This window comes from Triturus cristatus, chromosome 5_1 (genome assembly GCF_964204655.1).
Source record: "Triturus cristatus chromosome 5_1, aTriCri1.1, whole genome shotgun sequence".
NCBI lineage: Eukaryota > Metazoa > Chordata > Amphibia > Caudata > Salamandridae > Triturus > Triturus cristatus.
The window spans coordinates 783,280,109-783,304,277 of record NC_140587.1 but is presented as its reverse complement, the minus strand read 5'-3'; the positions used below and the strand labels follow the sequence as shown (position 1 = coordinate 783,304,277).

The window sequence follows — 24,169 nt, the reverse complement described above, 5'->3', positions numbered from 1 at the left end:
GCCATTAAGAGAATATGGTGCTAGGAGTTTGTCATTACGAACTCCACAACACCATAATGGCCCAACTGAAAACTGGGAAATTTGGTATCAAACTTCTCAGCACATTAAACCCACACTGATGCCAGTGGGGGATTTAATGTAAAATACACAACAGAGGGCATCTTAGAGATGGCCCCTGAAACTCGACCAACTTCTAGTGATCTGACTGAGTGACTGCTTAGGCTGCCACCAACAGACATGTTTCTGGACCCCTGGGTCGAGAGCCTGCTGCTCTCGGGCGCCTGAAACAATGCACATCCTGGGACGAGGTGCCAAGCCTCCTCCCCCAGGATGGGCAGGGTTCACGAAGGGGAAGCTTCAAAGGCATGCCGCCTTTTTGAGTCTCCCCAGACCATTTGCTGCTCTCAGCAACTGGTCCTCACTGGTTCTACCCCCCCCCCGCACCCCCCCCCCTTTGGGCGGGAGAGCCGGTGGGAAAAACAAGTGAGGGAAAGAGGTGTGCCCACCTCTGCCAACTCCAGACCTCAGGTGGGAGAGGCGAGGTGAAGTCCAACTCTGAGTCCCCACCATCTTGAGGATGGGGGACCCAACCAACCAGGGACAGGCTCCTGCCCCCCTCTTACGGGAGGGTGGCACGATAGGGGGTGTACCCACCCCAAGGAAGGGACCCATTGGTCCCTGCCCTTACCTACCTGTAATGCCCCTAAATTTAGTATTCAGGGGGCACCCTGAACCTTGCGTCCTCAGATCCAGCCTGACAACAAGAAGAAAAGAAGTAGGACCGAACAGCCGTGCAGCCAGCTAACAAGAGGACGATGCCCATTGACTTGGCCCCAGCCCTACCAGCCTGTCTCCCCTCAAACCTGCTCCTGCGAAATCCCGGTGTGTCCTGCAGCCAGCAACCTCGAAAACCCCGGAGGACCCGCCTGCCTTCACTTCCAAGACTGCTTCTCCCATGAACACCGAAATTGTTCAAACTGCAGCTTCTGGCTCCGGCGGGATACCGCAAATCCACCCCACTCTGCACCTGCCGAACCCGGCCCGAGTTCGAGTGGAAAAACACAACGAGGAGGTCCCCCCGGCGATCCTGACCCGAGGTCCGGCGACCCCTGACCTGCCTCAAGCCTCCAGCCGATACCTGCAGCCTAAATCCAGAAGGCCCCCCTGACCGCGACCCGGAGCTGGTAAGAAGATCCGACCCCAAAAGGCACCCCTGCACCCGACGCCCCACGGCCTTGTGTGCCCAAACCAATAGTGCCTAATCAACCCTTAACTTCCCAACTTACCTCTTGAAGTGGTGATCGCACCCAGAAGTCCTTCGTGTCGCTGCCTGCAGTACTTTTGCAGACCGGAGGTTCTCCATTGAAAACCACAGGGCACCCAACGTCAAAACAGCACCCTGCACCCGGCCGCCCTAGCACCTTTGGTGCTAATTTGGTTCCCTATTTGCCCTGACCTAAACCCTAGAAGCTTTGCTCCCACAGCCGTGAGGCCTGCTTACCAGCAACCACCAACCGGGGGCCCCCTATCCTCCGTAGGATAAAATTGGGCCTCACCACTTTGCACCCGGCCGCCCTAGTGCCGCTGAGGGTGAAACAAAAGTGCATCACTGACCCTGGGGGAGCCCTGAGTCTAACCCCAGAACCTTAACTCCCACAGACGATTACTTACCTGTGAACTAATAACCTGTTTTTCCTCCATAGGATAACATAGACAATTTTCTTCCAAAAAGTTTCTAAATGAGGAGTTTTGAAATCTAAAAATATTCTTTATAAATCGCACAAATAACCAAAACGTAATTACTCACCTGTTTACACTAACTGTCCCAGTGCTGAATCCAGACATCCAGCACTGAGTAAGAAAAGTAACGTACAAAGTAACTTACCTGTAATTTACTGAAAAAGCCTATTCATTTCAATGCACTGTTTTTCTTCCAAAAAACGACAAAGTGTGGAGTTTTGAAATCTAAAGATATTCTTTAAAAATCCTGCGAATAACCAAAACGTTTTTACTTACCTGTTTGCAGGAAATGTCCCAGTGCTGAATCTAGGTATCCAGCACTGAGTTAGAAAAGTAACGAGAAACTTACCTGCAATTTACTGAAAAAGCCTATTCATTCCAAAGTACTGTATTTGCTACGTGTTGCAACCTACTGCATTCCCTGTAAATCAAACAAAGTACAATTTCCATTGCATTTTCAAACTGTTCTACCATCAGCAACTTATTCCTGTTAAGTATTTTATGCTTACCTGTGCCAGGCTTTCTTGGTTCTAAAATAAAACAGCAGTATATTTTGCATACAAAAACAATTGGCCTAGAGTTCAGTTCTTGAGTGTGTGAATTAATTTGCTGACTGAGTGTGTACATCAAATGCTTAAGATTGTCCTCTGATACTGCCTTACTGATCGACCACTCTACCACAAATCGAGAGTAAGGTTCTATCTAACTTTAACCTCTGCCTACCTCTGGGGTCACCTGGACTCTATATACACTATACCTCATTTTGGTGTAGTATATATAGAGCCATTTTCCTACTCTGGTGGATCAGCGGTGGGATATACAACTTGCATTTGTTGGACCACTTGGTTACCACCTGATCACACAACAGAACTCTTAAACAGTCTTTAGAATTCTGATTTTTTCAAATTGACATTTTTACAAAAATACTAAGTCTTGTTAGGGCCTTGCTTAAGCCACCTTATAATTTTAGAAAATAAAAAGTCACTGTATTCAAGGATAGAGGGGTTAGAACTTTTTGTTAGAATGTCTCAAGAAAAGAACCCAGCTATTAGTGACGACATACAGGACATGGTCGAGGAGCTTGACCTCTCCCCTTACCTTCACTTTTCTTTCAAGGAAGTAAGGTCCTTATGTAAACTTGAAAACATAGCAATGGGCCCACATCAAACCAAACAAAAGCTCCGGGAGCTGTTGGCTGAGTATGCAAAAGCCCACCCTTCTGAAAATGGTGATGATCAGTCAGAGGGAGAAAGGAGTAAGGAGGATGGAGATAGGTACCCACCTCCACCACTTCCTGGGGAAGAAAGGGTCCCCGTACCCTTACTTCCTATAGTTAACCTCTGGGGACCTAGAGGCCACACAGGTTGCTCAGGTTCTGGTGGGGCCATTGAGGACAGCCTCAATGAGGAGAACAGCCTTTTACCAAGGCTGACCAAAAGACTGGATCTAGAGTCCAGATTCCTGGCTCTAGAGAAAGAAAGAAAGAAAGAAGATGGGTTTAGGACCCATCAATGGTGGCAGCAATCTTAAGAATAAACAGCAATCTTATGATCCTAAAATCCCCAAAGGGATTGTCCCTAAATTTGAGGAGGGTGATGACATCACTAAATGGTTCACAGCCTTTGAGAGGTTACTGGCCTATAACAGGTAGTGGTCTTCCAAAGCTACCAGTTGCATGTCTGCTTGGCAATGACCTGGAAACCTCACCCTGGGCTGAGGTTGAACTAAAAGTACGAGTTACTTACCTTTGGTAACGATGTATCTGATAGAGACGCTGTCTAGCAGCAGATTCCTTAACTTAGAATATCCCCAGGCATCAGACTGGATCCAGAAATCTTTTTGCAGCAGCACCTCTGCGCGCCGGAGGACGCCACACAACCCCTCCTTGACGTCGTCCACACACATGACATCAGCGAGGTCATATAAGTCCCTCCCGGCGTGCTGACGTCCGTTTTCTTCGGAGAAACTTTTCCGCGACACACCGCGGAGCCACCAATAAAAAAACTGTGATAGTATGGGAACAGTATGCGATGGATGAAAATCCGTGAATAAATAAGGAGGATGGTGCAAGAGACCATCGTAAAAGACAGAAGTAGACACTACCCACATAAGGGTGAAAAAGCTGTGAGAAAGAACCTGACAAGCTAAGTGAAGACCCTTCCCTTGTGTAAGAAGGGAAGAACATCTCAACAGACAGAAATAGACTGTTAGTACCATGCAGAAAAACAGACACAAATAGACTGTCTGTACCATGTAGAACTGTGCCGTCCAGCAAGAACGGAGCACAGAAAGAACAGACCACCGCAGGAATGAAAAAGCTAGCACTGCCCCTATAGTAACAGAGGTCTGAAACAGAGGCGAACAGAGCCCCAAAGAAGGGTACCGTAGAGGAGCCCAGAACCTTGAGCCAACAGAGAACGCAGAAAGACAGCAGGAGAAGAAAATGAAGAGGAATCTCCTGGTGAGGGACAATCGAAAGGGCCACATTTTAGAGGTAAGAAACCCTTGAGAGGGAGGCAATGGTATTAATGTGACAGAAACCCGTGAGAGGGAGTCAGTGGTACTACGGCAAATCTCAAAGGGACGCAACAATGTGAGCACCCATGAGAGAAAAAATCTATACCAACTGTAACAGGGGGGCCAGCGGAGAACCCCGCCTGGCAAGGTCCTCGCAGAACGGGGAGGCTGGGTAGGCGTTAAGGAATCTGCGGCTAGACAACGTCTCTACCAGATACATCGTTACCGAAAGTAAGTAACTCGTACATCTGATGGAGACATCTAGCCGCAGATTCCTTAACTTAGAATAGATACCCCAAAGGGGAGGTGGGTCTGCAACAGATCAACAGACAGCACCAAGCATCCGATCCGGCAACAGAGTGATGGATAAAGGGGGGAGGCTGTGGCGGAACAGGCTGACAGCAACCCAAGCAGCTCGGAAGAGCAGAAATAACAGGATGGTAGGTATCCTAAAAATGCCAGAATGGCGCCACATCATACCCGTATTAGAAAGGGGCAGGTAGAACGGCCTGAGCCATAAACCAGAGAGGGAGAGCGAGAGAGAGGGGGAGAGCGAGAGAGAGAGAGGGGGAGAGCGAGAGGGGGAGAGCGAGAGAAAGAGAGGGGGAGAGCGAGAGAGAGAGAGGGGGAGAGCGAGAGAGAGAGAGGGGGCGGAGAGCGAGAGAGGGCGGAGAGAGAGGGAGAGAGAGAGGGGGAGAGCGAGAGAGAAAGGGGGCGGAGAGAGAGGGAGAGAGAGAGAGGGAGAGAGAGAGAGAGAGAGAGGGGGAGAGAGAGAGAGAGAGGGGGAGAGAGAGAGAGAGAGAGGGGGAGAGCGAGAGAGAGAGAAAGAGAGAGAGAGAGAGAGAGAGAGAGAGAGAGAGAGAGAGAGAGAGAGAGAGAGAGAGAGAGAGAGAGAGCACTCTCCGCTTAATGGCGCACGATGAGGACACCGACCCAAGCTCAAAAGAACCTGTAGAGATGCAACCAGAGCCTAACAGACTAGCCCATAGAAGGAAGGCTGAAGGAGCCGGTGCCAAGAGCCCAAAGGCAAGAGCTAGAACATGAGCAATGCGTCTGGAATAGCCGGTGGGACAAGAAACATGCCAAGTGCACACCCAATCCCAAAAAGGGGAAATAGGAGCAAATAGCATCAATTTTAAACCCGCTGAAGCAGGTAGAAACATGCAGCAGGCAAACGGCCACAGAGACCTTAATGTGGCTTACACAAGAAGCTTAAGAGTGCCCAACCGGACAGTATGAAACCAAAGGGAGAAACAACCCACAATACAGACTTGCAGGCAGTAGTCACGGACCACTGTCATCAGAAGAGCTGGCCCGCAGGCGTAGCGTTAACAATTGGAAAGAGCCTCAGAATCCGAGACCATACACTCCAGAAAAGACGCGTACAGTTTTGAACACCAAAAAGGGACCTTTTGTCAAATTGGGAAATCACCCCAGTAAGCGGAAGCAAGGAGGAACCTATGGGCAACCTGTAACAACTCAGAAAAGCTCCCCCACACATCGCAGCCCCGAAAAGAGGTGGCGACATAGGAAGAGATCAAGAAACCTCCCAAGGAGGCAGAACAGACAACAGGCAGGATGACCATGGTGTAAGAAGGTGGCAACAGTGAAAAACATAGAACACCGTACAACGGACCACCAAGCGACGCATGGAGCCCACAGGATCTCCAGGCCCAGGTGAGATAAGCAAAGCTCTATAATAACATACAAGTACCCCACATGGATTATGCATACCCCAAACAACGGGGAACACCTCTTAGTGCAATAAGCCAAACTAAAGGAGCGCAGTAACAAACTGAACCCGTGAACATGAGTTCCGAGCCATATGACATTACCGAGCTGAGCCACTGGCTCAATACCACAGTCAGAGGACCAGACACAGCAATCTGTGGAACACGGCCACAGCAGGCCAACAGGCAGCTCAAAGCAAAACACATCCAAGGGATGCCAATAAAAGGGTAATCACCCTTGACCACAGAAAAAGAAGACGTAAGGCTCACCGCCCATGTAAAATACAGAGCGCATCTAAAGGATGCAAAATGAAAAAGTACCACCACGGAAGATAGGCCTAAGAAGACCTAAGTGGGAGGACGAAAGCCCGCAAGGAGCCGGTGAACCGCCGACTCGGCGTGAGCATCAAACAGCAAAACCCCCATCAAAGGGTAAGTCAACCAGTCGCTCCCTGATATTTTCAGGGAAGACGCTATCTCGTAACCAAGCATGACGCCTTAAGGCAACAGAGCCCGCCATAGCTCGGCCCAAAGAAACCGCAGTATCTAAGGTTGAGCGGATTGTGAATTCGGCAAGGTCGCGGCCATCCCGGAGGAGGCGAAGGAGATCAACCCGAGCACCTTCAGAGGTGGCTGAAAGCAAAGACTCTGCAGAGTCCCACAGGGCAGAAGTAGCCCGCGCTAAAACACACATTGTATTCAAGGATCGTATGGCCGCACTAGTGGAGGCAAAGACGTTCCTGCCCCATGATTCTAGCCACCTAGACTCCCGAGAGGGAGGAAGCATTAGAGGAGGCAGGGAGGGGAAAGCAGTCTGCAACACAAACCCTTGGACATCAGAGTGTACAAAAAGACAAACAGGATCATGTGGAGCTGGACGGTGGCGGTGCAAAACTAAACGAGCCACCGGGTCACCTGAAGCAAGCTGGACCCAGGTACCTAAAAGCAAGAGATCCACAGACAAGGGGGTAGAAGGGGGTTGCATGTTTAAAATGCGGGGGGCCAATGAGACCACCCTCAAAAAAGCCGCACCGGCCTCGGTAGCCCTCCGTGGAGGGGACAACAACTTGTCAGTGGGGGAGGGTTGTAAGCTGACCCTCCCAAGACACTGAGGGTGCGACCAATGTTCCAAGGAAGGGAGTCCCATTGAAGAATGAGGATCCTGACGTGGCTCCTGGGGAGGCGAAGAGCCTGCCAGATCTGGGAGCTTCTAAGGAAGCTCAACAAATTCCAAGGGGGGCACTGGCAACAGTACGCCCGGTGATGCTGGGTGAGAGGACGGCACCGAACTATCTCCAGAGGCCTCTGGAGAAGAGTCCATACTTCTGCGCCGACAGGGCGCTGAAGCGACGTACGTCGGCGCCAAAGCGTCGCACCAACCCCGCGTCTACATTCGCCGACTCGGCTGCATCTGGCGTCCGGCGTCGAATCGGCGCGAAGACTATGGTAAGCTCCCCTTCCGAGGAAGGAGCAGGCGCCGGAGCCGGCGAGGCAAGCTTTCGGCGCCGCCCCGGCACAGACTCCACCCTATCCATGACAGGCTCAGACTCCGTGTCTGTGAGGGATTCATTAAACGGCAGCAGGGTCTCCGAAGAGCTTCCTGATGGTTGAAGCACATCTGTCAGGAGGTTGGTCCTGACTGCCACCGTAGGTGGCTAGAGGTGGAGAGCCTCGGCCGCCCTACACAACACCACTGTGTATGACGCTTCCTTCTCCGTAGCCATGGTAGGAGGAGACAACATGCCAAGGTCTGCTGAGGTATCCAGACCACTGTCTTCCCCCAGTTCCTCTGTCCAGTCCTGTTGATAAACCAACTGGTCAGTTAAAGGGTCCCCAGACCCCTCCCAGTCCTCCTCTCACGATCTGCGCTTGCTGGCGCGGAAAAAGAAAGAACCGACCGATGCCAACTTCCGACGTGCAGAGATACTGCTGACGAAAAACTTTCCGGATCCAGTCTAACGCCTGGGGGTAATTCTAAGGTAAGGAATCTATAACTGACTGTTTCTTTCAGATTTAAACGAGCGTGAGCATTTTGAACTTCTCTTTCCACAGCAAGAAATTGAGAGGGTGCAGGTCTACGATAGGACAAAGACCTTCATCCTTCTTGGGCACTAGGAAGTAGCAGGAACAGCAAACACGACCTACTTCTGGTGTCTGCATCCTCTCTATAGCTCCCTTGGCCAAGAGAGCAGTTACTTCCTGGCGGAGGGGTAGTTTCAAAGGGGAGGGAGTAGCTCCTCTGGAAAATCAGCAGAACCCATCAGTCTGATGTTATAGACATCAAGTGGGTCAAGTGATGGCGTATCCTGCCTCCCACTGGGTGCAAACTATAAGGCTTTGGAGGAAGTGAATGCCAACGGGCCGAACCTCTACCTGCCCGGCACAAGATGTCAGTGGGTACCGTGTCCTCAGCCACACAGTGGCTGGAAAGCTTGCATGCCACGGTGGATGGGTGGGTATAGACGTGGGCGGAAGCCCCTTCCGTGGCTAGAAAAGAAGCGAAAGGAGGACTGGAGTGGCGAGGGGCCATGGAAAAGTCCATGGATCTGGCTATAGCCCTGCTGTCCTTAAAGTGCTCAAGCTCTGAATCCGCCTCGTCTCAGCAGAGATGGGAGCCATCAAAGGGCATGTCCATAAGCGACGCTTGGACATCTCCTGAAAAGCCAGTTGTCCTCAGCCAGGCGTAGCACTGTAAGGCCACTGTCGATGAAATCGCTCTGCCCAGAAAGTTGGTGGTATCCAGTCCACAACAGATCCTGAACTTAGCGGCATCTCTCCAGTGGTCAACAGCCTGGGAGAGTATGGTTCAGGCCTTCTCTGGAACCCTGGGCAGTACCTGCGCAACCGAATCCAAAGAGCATGGGAAGGAGCAGGCCAAAAGGCACACAATGTTCATGGACCGCAGTGCCAGCCTGGTGAAAGAAAATGTCTTCTTCCCTAAGGTGTCCAGCCTCTTAGATTCCAAGTGGGGCAGTAAAGAATGCGCCAGGATTTACATGGGCAGTAGAGACATGGATCCCTGGGCTAGGGTGTTATGTGAGGAAATTGTGGTATCCTGGGCTGGGCAATCAACCTGTTTACAGGAACCCCTGTGCTAAGCTTAGACCATGTCCCAAGCAGGACATCATTAAGGGCTTAATTGAAAGGGAGAAGTGGTTCTGAGCGGGTCTCTCTGGCTGAAACACCTCTGTCAAGACATTCCTCTTGACTGCCACAGAGGGTAGGCTAAGGTCCAGGACCCCAGCCGCCCTCCTCATCACCATTGCAAAGAAAGCTCCCTTTTCTATAGCCACGGTAGAGAGAGAAATTATGCCTGTATCTGGATAAGTGTCAAGACTACTGGCCTCCGCCAAGTCCTCACACCAGTCCATCTGTGGATTTAAGGGAATTCCTCAGGGTCAAGCAACACCTCCATTCCTCACCAGGTCCTAGCCCATAGTAATAGGGCTCAGGTTCTGACCTGGAAGGGATGGCTCCAGTTGACGCTGGAGTCGGCTTCGGCCGATGCCCTTTCGGCTCCATGTCAGAGTCGGAGATCAGAATGGGGCCAGCATCAGGAACAGGGATGGGGAAGCTTGAGGTGGTATGACGATTTATCCGTGGATCCAAGAGGCCAGACCAAGCTGGAGCAGCCGGTGTGGAACCAGTAGGGGCTCCTGCCAAACCCACGGGGCTTCAAGGCGTGCCGGTGGGAGCAGTCCATTCAAATAGGAGGAACTTGCCCTCATAAAACTCCTTGAGTTGAGCCGGGTTGCTCCAGATCCCGTAAACTCGGGGAAGTGCAGAGCCAACCCAGGCGCTGGTCCACCACGGAGCCAGGCCTTGAATGTCGATGCTCCCTTGTCCCGTCGGCCGACTGGAGAGGAGAAGTCAAAGACCTATTCGACTTTTTTTCTTCTTGTGGAACTGAACCAAATGGCCCGACAACTTGGAACATGACAATCCCGGGATCTTCCTCTTGAGCGAGATCAAGAGAGTCACTCGTTGGGCAGCCAGGACATTGAGGCATCACTAATTCAAGGCCTTCGGGGGGCATGGCATGGAAATCGGAGCGGGTATTCATGTACAAGAGGCAAACAAGGTGCGGGTACAACTCCGACATCTGTTGATGACAGGTGCTGCAGGTCTTGAAGCCGGTCTTCCTAGTAGACATCACTGTCACACCAGGAGAAGAACTCTCGAAATAAACTTTGACAAAACGTCGATAAAGCACAGTCAACAAGTGATTCAATGGCAGCTCTCTCAAGATCTGCACTGACTGGTGCAGAAATAAAAGAATTGATGTCAGGGCACTGGGCTGGCTCCTATAAAGGCACCACACATGTCACATCCAGTGCGAATGACGCTGTCAACACCACGTGGAGCTGATTGACATCACATACCGGTGCACAGGGGTACTGGTCAAAAAACAAAATTCCTGATCCAGTCTGACACCTGGGGATAATTCTAAGTTAAGGAATCTGCAGCTAGAAGGCTCTATCAGATAAACTTACCTATGATGTGAAGCTCCAATTGTACTTATCTGTGATCTAAAGTCACAAGAAGTAAAATCTGCAATGTAATGGTAGTATACTCCTCCCAACCACTTTTCTGTTTTCCTTATCAAATATCAAAGGTGTTATGCTGGTCAGGATACTTTTCATTGTTAGTTTATGAGCAATTCTAAAGTATTCATCTGCACAGAATATCCAACAACATGACCGAAACAAATGCATACAATAATTTAGAATGTGATTACCTGAAATATACGAGGGATTTCTTCAGTTTCAGCTCGGTAAACATCTCCTTGGGTTACCGATCGGACATGGAAAAGTTTACTGTTAATATAAAAATTTGTAAATTAATAACAGATCAAATTAAAGTAAGTTACCAGAGAAAAATATACTTGCATTTAGGAGTAAGTTTTATAATGGTTGTTTTACTTACCTACAAATTAACTACCTAGTGCAATTTAGCAAGGCAACAAACAGGATCCACAAAAATTCAATACCAGCAAAGGGTGATTAGGCGGGGCATAAATTACTCCAGTTGAGGAAGAGACACAGGCACAACCAAATGTGATGCAGTATCTCCATAAAGACATATGATGCCAATTAAGCCTAGTATATCTGCTCACCAAATGCAAAGAAAGAAGGCAGAGCCAGTCACAGTACAACTAAAAACTGTTAAAGAAAAACCCAATTGCATTCTAAGAGGGGAGAAAATCAGTAATCTGAGTAATGACGACTATTAATCAGAATAATAAGTTACTTACCTTTGTTAACACTCTTTCTGGTAGATACTCTATCTGTAGGAAAGTGCCTCTTTTTGACATGCCCTCCTCCCCTCCCCCCCCAACTTTTTTCTCCTGGAACTGAAGCTTTTGATTGGAAGTGCACTGTGTTTCTGCTAACCAGGCCACAGTGCCAGTACTCTGTCCACAAAACAATACAAATGTTGAATGTATCCAACTGACATGGACTTTAGCCACCTTGTAAGACCCTGGTACCCAGGGCACGGGTACTAAAGAAGGTCCCTAAGGGCAGAATCATAATCTGCCACCCTAAGGGCCCCACATACAATCTGCATCCAGATTGCCATTGCTGGATGCGTGAAATAATGCAAGCCATTCTGAAATCATGACATTTGGCACACCCTATGTGCAATGCCCACACACACTGCCGGTACTATAGGTAAGTTACCCATACAGCAGGCCTTTAGAGCCCTAAGGCAGGGTGCTTACAAGTGTGAGGGTGCCCCTGTATGAGCAGGACACCTCTACATACCCGGACTCCAGCCTTTCGAAGGGCAGTCAGCCATTTCAAGATACATAGTGGACATCAGTCATTACGAGATGTCTAACTATAAAATGGCTGAACCGAAAGTGGTCATGTTTGGAATCAAACATGTTGGAATCCGACCCCTTTTCCTAGGGTACTTAAGGGCTCCCCTGTGGGTGGGTCCTTAGATTCATCGTGGAACAAGACTCACCTCTAAAACCAAGACACTCTTTGAACGTCTGGACACTTGGCTTTGTCTGGACACTTGGGCTTTGACTGGAACCGAGAATGCATCAAGGAAGACTCCTGCTGCTCCTGGTCTCACTGTTCAAGATTTCTGCGTCTGTGCTTCATCCAGGTTCTCCAAAAGGCGTGTGGGCATCAAGGACATCCGAAGTAATCTCTCTTGGAGTGAAGGCATCACTCCCCTGTATCTGCAGGCACCACATCAAAGCAGACCGGTCTCCTGCTTCTGAAGTCCCACGGAATTCCTCAAGAACAGAGTTCTTCCTGCATCATGGATCTCTGACTTTGGTGAGCTGCTTGAGGTCTTATTGCGACTCCTGTGCCTCTGGCCTGTGGGTCCTCTGGCGGGTCTTCCTTTGCTTCAGTAGGCTCTCCTGCTTGCTGAAGGTCTGCTCTGACTCTCCTGCATTTGGTGAGTCCCATGGACCTTGTTGGTGCCAACGTTCGCTACTTTTTGTTCTCCACGCCAGTTGTGGCTACCAAGCCTTGTTGGTGCTCCTGCCGGACACTGACCACCGACATCCGAGGGACAGCTCGTGCACGGCAACTGGTCCTCACAGCTGCAACGAGAAGGTCACCGTCTTCTCTTCTGAACCTCTTGACATTGGTGGGCATTGTGCTTCCATTCCTCCTGGTCACCTCCGAGTGGCTTAGACTCTGTCCACTCTGCTTGCAATTCTTCACTTCAAGAATCAACTCTTCAATTCCATTAAACTCCTTCAGTTTTCTCTGGAGACATCTTCATTGAAGTCTCACATCGTTGTCTACAGCAGGTTCCTACGTCATTTCACCCCTATGCACTCTGCTTGCCTGGAGCAGGTAACCTGGTTCCTCTGTCATCCACGGGTGGGGTGGCACTCCCACCTTCTGTCTTCCACAGGGTTTAGTCAGTGTCCTCCGGGAAGGGGGGTTCTTCTTTAAATCGGCAACCGCAACTTTTCCAATGACTTCCATTCAGCACGCAGCTGTGTTTCCACTCTGCACATAGTCTTCGTGGGGTTCCTGGGTACTCACCTTGGGTGGTTCCTTGTTTCCTCAGCTCCTCTGAGTCTTCTGCTCTAAGTCACATTCTCCTTTGCAGTTCACATTCCACTTTCTTAATGCACAAGTTACTACTTGTGTAACGATATATCTGTAATAAGCATCAGTGATTGATTCCTTACCTTAGAATATTCCCCAGGCGTCAGACTGGATCCGGAAAGTTTTCTGCTTAGCAATACCCCTGCGTGCCAGTAGGTGGCGCCGTGCGGCTCCACGCCCGTCACTGGCATTGTCCGTGCCGGGATGACGTCACGGAGGCTAATTAGGCGGCGCCCATGCGCGCTGACTTCAGTTCTGTACACAACTTTCAGCGCCGAAACGCAGTCATGCGAGAAACTGACCTTTGGTGCACAAAACTAGGGCCCTAAAAGGGGATGACCTTAACCTTAGTAATCAGTTCGCAGAACGGGGAGGATGGGTGGGGCGGTAAGGAATCTATCACTAACTAATGTCTCTTACAGATATATTGTTACACAACTAGTAACTTGTGCATCTGAAAGAGACACGTTAGTGATTGATTCCTTATCTTAGAATAGATACCCCAGCAATACCAACCCCGGTGATGGGTCCGCGAACAAGATTACACCAGAAAATCACGGAGCACAGAACGGCTAAAGAAGCAGTCTATCCGGACCTGACTGTCAAGGCAGTATTGCTTGGTAAACGTGTGCAGCAAGGCCCACGTAGCTGCCTGACGAACAAGTTACTTACCTTCGGTAACGATGTATCTGTAAGAAACATTAGTTAGTTAGATTCCTCACCTTAGAATATCCCCAGGCGTCAGACTGGATCCGGAAGATTTTTGTAGCAATACCCCTTGCGCGTCGCTAGGCGTCGTCTGCGGCTCCGCGTCCGTCGTTGGCGTCGTGCGCCGGAATGACGTCGGAGTACTTAGACGCCGCCCTCGCGCGCTGACGTCAGTTCTTGTACATAGCTTTCCGCGCCAGGAACGCAGAGCCATGCAAGAGACTGACACTGGTGCCAAAAAATCTAGGGCCCTGAAAGGAATAGCCTTAACCCTAGATGTCAGTTCGCAGAACGGGGAGGATGGGTGGGTCGGTGAGGAATCTAACTAACTAATGTTTCTTACAGATACATCGTTACCGAAGGTAAGTAACACGTTAGATTCCTCACCTTAGACTAGATACCCAAGCAATACCAACCCCAGTGGTGGGTCTGCAAACCAAGATCACACCAGAAAGTCCTGGAGGACAGAACGGCCAAAGAAGCCATCCCTCCGGACTTGGCTGTCAAGGCAATAATGCCTGGCAAACGTGTGCAGCGAAGCCCACGTCGCCGCCTGACAGATGTCCTGCAAAGGGACTCCCCATCCCAAAGCAGTAGTAGCCGCCGTGGCTCGAGTAGAATGGGCTCGCAGCCCAACAGGAGGGTCCTTTTTTGCCAAGGAATAACAGATTTTTATACACAAAACGACCCACCGGGAGATGGTCCGTTTGTGTACAGCTTTTCCCTTCTTTGCACCCACGTAGCCAACGAAAAACTGGTCGTCCACTCGGAACTGTTTCGTGCGGTCCAAATAAAAGGAGAGCGCACGTTTTGGGTCCAGACGGTGGAGCCGCTCTTCCTCTTTGGAAGGATGCGGAGACGGAAAGAAGGTGGGCAAGGTGACAGATTGCCCAAGATGAAAGGGGGTCACCCCTTTCGGTAGAAAGGAAGGACAAGGCCGAAGGACAACCTTGTCCGGATGAACAGATAGAAAAGGAGGCTTTGACGAAAGAGCCTGGAGCTCACTCACCCGTCTAGCCGAGGTGATGGCTACCAGGAAAGCAGTCTTAAGAGTGAGAAGACGAAGAGGACAATTGTGAAGAGGCTCAAAGGGAGCGCACATCAGGAATGTTAAGACAAGATTCAAGTCCCACTGAGGCATTACGAAAGGGACAGGAGGGAACGTGTGAGTAATGCCTTTAAGAAAGCGTGACACTACAGGGGACTTGAAAAGAGAGGGCTGATCAGGAAGCCGTAAGAAGGCAGAGATGGCAGCAAGATAACCTTTCAAGGTGCCCAGGGCAGAGCCCTGCCGGACCAAAGAAAGAAGAAAGAGGAGAACCTCAGAAAGAGGGGCGGAAAGGGGATCCACAGCCTTTGCTGTGCACCATGCCACAAACTTGTTCCACCGGCAGGCGTATACCGTCTTTGTGGAGGGACGCCTGGCTGCCAGAATGACATCACAGACTTCAGGAGGCAAGTCAAATGGCATCAACTGCCGCCGCTCAATCTCCACGCATGGAGGTGGTGGCTGGACAGGTTCGGGTGGAGGACCGTCCCCTGCTGCTGCGACAGAAGATCCTCCCGAAGGGGCAGACGTATCGGAGGATCGGTCAACATACTGAGTAGCTCGGGATACCAGTACCTTCGTGCCCAATCCGGAGCCACCAAGATGACTTGGGCCCGGTCGCGCCTGATCTTCTTCAGCACTCTGGGCAGAAGTGGTATAGGCGGAAAGGCGTTCAACAGACTGCAACTCCATTCGCGACGAAAAGCGTCGCCGAGCGAGTGCCGCCTTGGAAATTCCAACGCGCAGAACTGCTGACATTGCGCGTTCTCGTCGGTGGCGAATAGATCCAACCAAGGCTCTCCCCACTGCTGAAAGAGACCTTGCGCCACCTCGGAGTTCAGACGCCATTCGTGATCCATCATGCACCGGCGGCTGAGTTCGTCTGCTCTGGCGTTCAGAGAGCCCGCCAGATGCTGAACCACCAGGGTGATGCCCTGGTGTTCCAGCCATGTCCAGAGGCGCAGAGCCTCCTAACAAAGGGTCCACGACCCCACCCCGCCCTGTTTGTTGCAATACCACATGGCGGTGGTGTTGTCCGTGAACACCTGCACGACACTTCCCCGGACAGAGGGAAGGAAGGCTTTCGATGCAAGTCGGATCGCTCTCAGCTCCAACAAGTTGATGTAGAGGCGAGACTCCGCCGGAGACCAGAGGCCTCTGATCTCCGCCTCTCCCATATGGCCACCCCATCCCAGGAGGGACGCATCCGTCACTACGACATGCTCCAGTAGGGGTAGGGAGAGGCTCTTGCCCGTGACCTAATCGCGGTCCGTGAGCCACCACTGCAACTGCTGTGCAGTGCCCTCCGAGATCAAGACATGGTCGGACAGGTTGCCGTGATGCTGGGCCCACTGAAACTTCAGGTCCCACTGCAGAGCCCGCATGCGCCGCCTGGCGTGATGCACTAGTAGGATGCAGGAGGCCATCAGCCCCAGAAGCCGCAACACTAGCCTGACCGAAACCCAGGATAGAGGCCGAAAGATGGGAATCAGGGCCTGTATATCCCGGGCCCGCTGTTCCGGCGGATGAACCCGGAACTGCGCCGAATCGAGACCCGCTCCGATGAAGAGGAGCTTCTGAGAGGGGCTCAGGTGTGACTTTGGCACGTTGATGGAAAACCCCAGCAAATGCAGGAGATCCGCCGTAGTCTGGAGGTGGGAGACGACTGTGAGAAGTTGGCCTGATGTATGATGTCACTAGTTCTAGTGTACACCTTATATCAGTCCAAACAACCCTTATGGTGATTGGTTGTAAAGTCAACCTTATAGACCAGCTATCCTAGTGGTAGCATGGACAAGAGCAGTCTTAGGCTAAACTCTGAATGGCATGTGAAGCCAGCTGTGATACCATATATAATCCCTTGAATACCAAATGAAAGGACACCACAACAGATATATATATATAAAATAAAGTGTATTTATTCTAGTCAAACCCTCAGCACTCTTTATGAGATTAGAGGGGCCACGCAAACCATATACTAAAGAAGTGGTATAAGGACCACTGTCACGGAAATAGAATAGGCCTAGGCAATCGCTGGGGCTACACTACACTACCAACAGTTAGGAAGTGGGAGGCCCACGGGATTCAGGTGCAGAGTGGAAACACTCACGCGTAATGCGTATAGTCGATAGAAATAGTACAGTTCTGAAATAAGCAGTTTTAGGACACTTCTGAAGCAACTAGGAAGTCGAGACTCGGAAACTAGACCCTAGGATAGTCACTACCCTTGTGAGCACCGAAGTACCCAAGTTACCTAGCCCACAGGCTGCGGGTGCATAGGTGTGAACTTGCGTCGGGTTTCGTCGTGGACTTCTATGGATGCCTGAAGGAAAGTTGCTGACAGGCAGACAGTGCAGAGTGTCCGGTGGATCCCAAGGCCGGAATCAAGAAGGAAGGATACCTGCAAGCAGAAGGGACAGAGTCAAGGTCACTAGCCAGTGACCACGTGGAACCAGGAAGGAACCAGGCGATGACATGAAGATTGCAGGTGAAGGGTGAAGCTTGTCGCTGCAGCCACGGGTACCAGGAGATGTCGAGGACGACCAGGAGGCGAGCTGTCCCACAAAGGCTCTTGCTGTCGGCGGCGTCGAAGTCGAACTAGGACTCACCAAGCCTTGGCAAGCGGAACCCACGAAGAACGGAGGACTTGCTTCTGGTGCAGACCAGGAAGGTCTGGGGTGCTTCTCTTTTACAAAGAAGCGGGAGCCAGTCTGGAGGAGCCAAACCAGCAGTGAAGATTTCAAGGTGTGTCGTCACAAAGGCCGTTAGCCAACGGGCAAGCAACCAGACAGACGCGGCAAGCAGGAAAATGCAGAAGGGCCCCACGCAGGACTCGTGGAGTGTGGGGGGCTGATCTTCGGTGCAGATGGTGGTTGGGGCTTCTCAATCCCCGGTGCACAACTTCGAGGGTACCTCAGAAGCTGCGCTGGAAGACACTCGCCACTTTTCCCAGGTAGCCTCCACGGATCTCAGCTCGGCTGTGGATGTGGATCAGGGTCGGAGAAGTCTAAAAGTCAAGGCTCCGGTCAGGCTCTGCAGTCGGTCCCTTGTAGAACTTCAGCAAAGCAAAGGGTAGTCTCTTGATGGTGCCTGTTTGCACAGGGTAGCCACTCCTTGGCCACAAGGGAGATTCTTCAGTCTTCTTCTTTCGTCAAATGTCGAAGGTCCAGAGTTTCTGTTCAAGTTGCAGGTTCAGGATAATCAAATCTCCTGGGGCCCAGCTACCACTCTTATACTAATCTGGGGGGCTGGGTTGCCTGCTAGGTCACGATTTATGGGTGGGACCTGGGAGGGGGGTGGTTACACCCCCTTCCCTTTGTCCAGTTTCGCGCCAGGACTGGTGCTGGTGTGCCCCAGCACCGGTTTGAACTGGACTATGCATGGGCAGTGTCTCGTTTCATTCATCCCTCCCTGCCCCAATACACTAAGGCCTGTCTGGGGTGGTACTCGCACCTCCCAAGGCAGGAAACCTATTGTCCAAGCCTCCCTTGCCGGGATCACTCCCAGCAGCAGGAGGTCAGACTTGTGTCGTGGCAGCAGCATCCATTTTGTGATGCTGGGGCTCTGGTTAACTTTAACCGGGTAAGTAGGTTTCAACATGTCTTCTCCCTCTAGAAGGGAGCGATAATATCCTCATCCCCAGAAATGGGATGGGGGTATTATTCCAAAGTGTTAGACACCTTACACGACATGTTTTGATAAAGCCAAACCATAGTTACCATAACCGTTTAAGATTATAAGGCACTTTAAGAGTATATGCTAGGCTAGATCATAGAACAGCTATAAGGACATGGTTCCGAAAGCTGCAGACAGGCTCAGCTCATGCTAGAGCACCATCTCACATGTTACCAAGCACTCTGCCTCCAGGATTGTTAAGGCCTGCCATAGGAGTGGCTAATAGGTACACATGTGTCTATATGTAAGATAGGTATAGGAATACTACACCTAAGCAAGGAGTGATTACACGACCTTGCCCCAGCTGAGTGATCAGCCAGTTGTGTCATAATGGAAGGCCAAGCCAGGGGTGGCATAATACATGCTGCAGCCCCTGGTAGGCCTAGGGTACACCTATGCCCTGGGTACCTAAGGTACACTGTACAGGGGCCAATAAGGTGATCCTATCCAAATGGGTTATGCACCTAAAGTACATAGTATTAATTTAGAGAGAGAACAGCAGAGCTGTGGGTCTGATTAGCAGGCCCACAGCCACATCTAAGTCGAAAACCAGTAAAGCAAAAGCAAAAAGTGGGAGTGAACATAGAAAGCAGACCCTACTCTCCTACAACCCCCACGGGGGTTTGCAGTGAGGCAGAGGCACCGTGGTCCGAAGGGGGGAACCCCGTAGGGCCGCACCCCGACGACACCACATCTCCAAGACCTGAAGCCGAACCTGCAGGTGCCGGAGCCGCCGTTGTAGGAAGGTGGATATCGGACTATGGTTACCCCCAACTTTTTGCCTAGTGTCTAGCTGGTTTTTCGACTTAGTTGGCCTGAGATCCTGCCATTCAGGATCTCAGCCCATTTGCTCTCTCTTTAAAATGGACTCCATGGACCCTAGGTGCATACCCAATTGGAATTGGATCACCCTGTGAGCCCCTGTACCAGTGTACACTAGGTACCCAGGGCATTGGTGTATCTACGGCCTACCAGGGGCTGAAGCATGTATTGTGCCACCCCTGCCCTGGCCTAGCAATTTGACACATCTGGCTGATCACTCAGCTGGGGTAAGTTGGTGTAACCACCTCTTACTTGGGTGTAGTATACCTATACCTAACCTTAAATGGGACACATGTTAACCTATAAGTCACTCCTATGGCAGGCCTTAACAATCCTGAAGGCAGAGTGCTTGGTTCCATGTGAGATGGTGCTCTGGCATGAGCTGAGCCTGTCTACAGTGGTAGGAACAACTTCCTTCTACCGTTTCCAGATATCGCCATACCATATACTCTTAAGTGCATTATGAACCTCGCGGTTAAATGCTATCTTTGGTTTGGCTTTATCAAAACATGCCGAGTAAGGTGTCATACGAATTGGAATACTAACCCCTCGCCAATTCTGGCGACGGGGTTAGCATTCCACCCTTCTAGAGGGACACGACATGTATAGTACCCGAAACCCGGGTAAAATCAGACATAGCCTCAGCTCCAAAAAATGGATGCTGCCACCACAGACACAAGTCTGCCCTCCTGCTGCTGGGAGTCCTTCCAGCTTGGGAGACGTGGACAAAGGGTTTCCTGCCAGGGGAGGTGCGTGCACCACCCCAGACAGGATTTTGTGTATTGGTCAGGTAGGGCTTGAATAGAATCAGACATGCCTGAGGCTCACAAGGAGCCTCGGTGCATATGCCAGTTCAAACCGGTCTTGGGGCACACCAGCCCCAGACCTGGGGCGAGCTGGACAAAGGATTGGGGGTGTAACCACACCCCTTCCTGGTCCCTCCCTTAGGGAGGGACCTAGCAGGTAGTCCGGCCCCTAGAATCCGCTTAAAGGTAGGAGCTGTGTCCTAAGACTTCAGACATCCTGGAATCAACTTAACTACAAGAAGAAGACGGGAACTTCGACGCTCTGCTGCACAGAGGACAGAAGGAAATCTCCCCTATGGTCAGGGGGTGACCATCTTGCTAACGCAAGCACCAACCAGCTACTCGACGTCTGCTTTGCCGCCGCCTCCTGCCTGAGCCCGAGCCCAGAGCCTGACAAGACCTGGACCTCCAGACCTCTCACCGCCCGATCCACAATCCCTGAAAAGAAGGAACCCGTGGAGGCACCGAGACACGTGGAGCCAGCCATCTTGAAAGACCCACGACAAGCTGCAAGCGCGACAACAGAGACTCCCTCCAAGTTGTGCTTTGGGTCCTGAGAAGCCCAACATCAGAGCAGCATCTGCACCAAAGGTGAGCCCTCCAGCATCTCCACGATCTGCGTGGGGCCCCTCTGCACTTTGCATCTGGACGCTCCTGCCCGGTCCCTGGCCCGTTGGCTAGTGGCCAGTTTGGCGACGAACCTTGAAATCTACGACGCTGGTCTGGTTGCTCCAGACTGGCCCCAGCTTCTCTCCAAAGGAGCAGCCCCTCTGACCTTGCTGGTCAGAACAATCAGCTTTCTTCATTCTTCACGACTTCTGCTTTTGCCAAGGCTTGTTTGCTTCCTTCGAGTCGCCGACACCGCCGACAGCGAGAGCCTGCGTGGGACAGCTCGTGAACCGACTCCTGGACGTCGTCGACCTTCAGGGACCACGTGGCTGCGGAGACAAGCTACACCTCATCACCTGTTTGCACCCGACATCGCCTGGTACCTACCTGGTGCCACGCCGGTCACTTGCTAGTGACTGTGAACACTGTCCCCTCTGCTTTCAGGTCTTCTACAACTCCGATCCACTCTTGGATCCACCGCATCTCTTTTGGACCGACCGCCTGCAGCATCTTTGTCATCAGGCTCCATTGAACAGATAGACGAAACCCGACGCACTTCGAGACCTATGCACCCGCTTCCTGTGGGTGAGGTAAAGCTGGCACTCCGGTGCCCAAGTGTAGAGAAACATCTCTAGTGTCTGTGTTTTAAGTCTTAAGTTCGTAGTCCATCCAGAAGACCCTTCTAGCAGTAACTTTTGAACTTTTACGCACCCATTGAAAACCTATGGGAGCCCGCGTGTAATTTTCCTCACTGCACACGCGACCCGTGGACCTCCTGGTCACTAACTAACGTTAGCTCCTTGTAGGCCCAGCGATTCTAGAGGCCCTAGGCCTTTTCCCTTTCCTGTTCGTGGTACTTATACCACTATTTTAGTATATGGTTTGATCGGCCACCAGGGCCCATATAAAGTGCAACTTCTGTATATTGTAATACTTTCTTGTTTAACGATTTGTGCTCCTGTGCTCATAAAGAGTCTAGGGGATACTTTGAGTAATAAATACATATATATTTTGAATATATATCTGTGTGGTGTCCTTTCATTGGTATAAAGGGGGGTTACATATGGTAAAACAGCTTGCTTAACACGCTTTAACGAGTTTAGCCTCAAAGACTGCTTAGCCTACGCTACACCACTAGGGCAGCTAGTCCGAAAAGGTTAACTTACAACCACACCATAAGGGTTGCTTGGCATGGTACAAGGTGGTCACTTTAACTAGTGAACATCATAGACCAGGCCAACTTCTCACAGCCGTCGACGCAGAAGGCCCAGCACATGACAAGGGATCCGCAGACGTCCCAGGACGAGGAGGAGGCCTGCAGCATTGGGCTCTGGTCGCCCCCACACCGGCAAACGGCGTGTAGGGTGGAGACGCGCGAGGCCGCACGACCCGCAGAGAACACGCGCCCCCCACAGGGTGGGGACCGGGCCTCGGGGACAAGCTGCGACACTTACCAACAGGCGAGCGACGCCCTTGCAGCCTCGGAGAGGGACGATGTCGGAGACGGAAGCGGCGGTGCTTGAACCCTGCCGCGTGGGGACAGACGCGGTGACGCCGCCGACCTGGACATGCAAGCCGAGAGGAATTTCATCCGGCACTCCCGCCGGGACTTCGACTTCATCTTCTGACAAGCCTCGCAGTCCGTGGAGTCATGGTGCTCACCCAAACACCACATACAAATGGGGTGAGGGTCCGTCGCCGACATCTGGCGCGTGCAAGACGAGCACGTCCTGAAGCCCAAGGCATTTGCACACTTTTCCCAAAGGAAACGCAAAGCGTGAAAACAAGGCCTGAAAACAGGCTAGGGACGCGATCCGGATCCGCATGGTATGCGGAAAAGAAGGAAACTGACGTCAGCGTGCCAGGGTTGGACTTATGTGACCTCGCTGTCACGCCCGCGGAAGATGGCGGGGCGGAGTCGCGTGGTACCACCCCCCAACGCGCAGAGATGCTGGGACAAGATCATTTTCCGGGTCCAGTCTCACGCCTGGGGATAATTCTACATTAAGACATCTGCGGCTAGTAGTCTCTATCAGATACATGGTTTGGTCTCCCCCTGGAAACCAGTGTATATTTGTCCTACTTACCTGAATATTTCAAAGTTTTCTTGTGTATTGTGTTGATATCTCGGGGTAGAAGATATACCAATGTGTTAGTGATTGTGTTGTGTAATAAATACTTTTTTTAATGTAAACACTGTGTGGTCCTTTTTCATGTAATTTAAACTATTGATTGAAGTTGGTAAAACAAGCTGCTTTACACGCCTTCAAGGTAAGCCTGAAGGCTGCTCTCCACAGCTACAAAGTTGAGAGCTTTCTATGGTTATCAAAGACCACTAAAAACGCCATCAGGGTTTTCTGAATTAGTGCAAGGTGCATCACTTAAATGTGTGTGCACCATATACTAATTCAGCCTCCTACAACAGATGTAGAGAGTAAACAGAATTAAGAGGCTGCACCGCTCTGACTGTCCCGAAACCGCTGTAATGCAGTTGGTATGGGCGCTGAATAGAGGGACTGCATCATAGGGCATGTCAATTTAGGTGGTGTGACAGCCTCCGAAAACCCCGCGGGGAGCAACCAGGCATGCCGACATAGTGCCACCGAAGAAGCCATAGTCCGACCTACAGTCATTGGAGTCCATACCACATGGAATGATTAATTTAGTTGCTTACTGCCCATGCAGTACTAACGGGGCAAGGTCTTTCCAGGTCTCATCCAGAAGGGAGGGCAGCAGACCTGCCAATAAATCCCACAATGTATAGGAAAAGCGTCAGAGAACGCAAGAATTGGAGGATCACAGAGCAGAACTGGTGGAGGAGAAAATATACCAGACACAAGTGTCTAGTCTTCTGACCTCTCTCTCTCTGGAGGGACAATAGGAAGGTAGTTGAGATTTTGGGCAGCCACAAAACTGTGATGAGTAGGATGCCGGAGATTACAGGGTAGATCACGGTGGCCGGACAGTGACTGTGAGAAATAGAGCAATCTACACAGGACCCAGTATCGGGTTTAGCCCAAGCCCCCAACAAAATATCAAATATAGTTTCACTATAAATAAGCACAGGCTCTACCCCTGTTTGCCCCTGATGGAGGATACCAAGTAAGGTATCAGTCATCATTTCCACTGAAGTTAAGTGGCAAATTCAAAACCACCAAAACTCACCTGAGCATGTCAGCCAGAAAGTGACTCACCTCTGTAGCGATGCCAGGAGGAGAAAGGAGGCCCAAGGCTGGGGAAGACTTCAAGCCCCTAGCCTCACACAACACAGTGAGCCAGCTGTCCTCCAGAGGAGGTTGGGCAGTGTCAGAGAAGGGGTGGGGAAACCCCAATTCGTCTCCCTCACCTCCAAAATTGTGTTGCTCAGACAGGTAACTCCACCGGCGCCGCATCTGACACTGTACAGGGGATTTCTCGGCATCGGAAATT

The 24,169-nt window shown here is 51.2% G+C and overlaps 1 protein-coding gene across 2 annotated transcripts in view; it reads right to left on the bottom strand.

Annotated features, from left to right (window-relative positions):
* Positions 1–24,169, bottom strand: part of ROCK1 (Rho associated coiled-coil containing protein kinase 1) — a 1,783,501-nt gene that overhangs the window by 186,607 nt on the left and 1,572,725 nt on the right. For both annotated transcript variants that reach the window (XM_085605798.1, XM_085605799.1), the window contains exon 30: positions 10,726–10,804. In XM_085605798.1, coding sequence (XP_085461924.1) covers positions 10,726–10,804 — 79 coding nt within the window. The remainder of the gene's footprint in view (positions 1–10,725; positions 10,805–24,169) is intronic.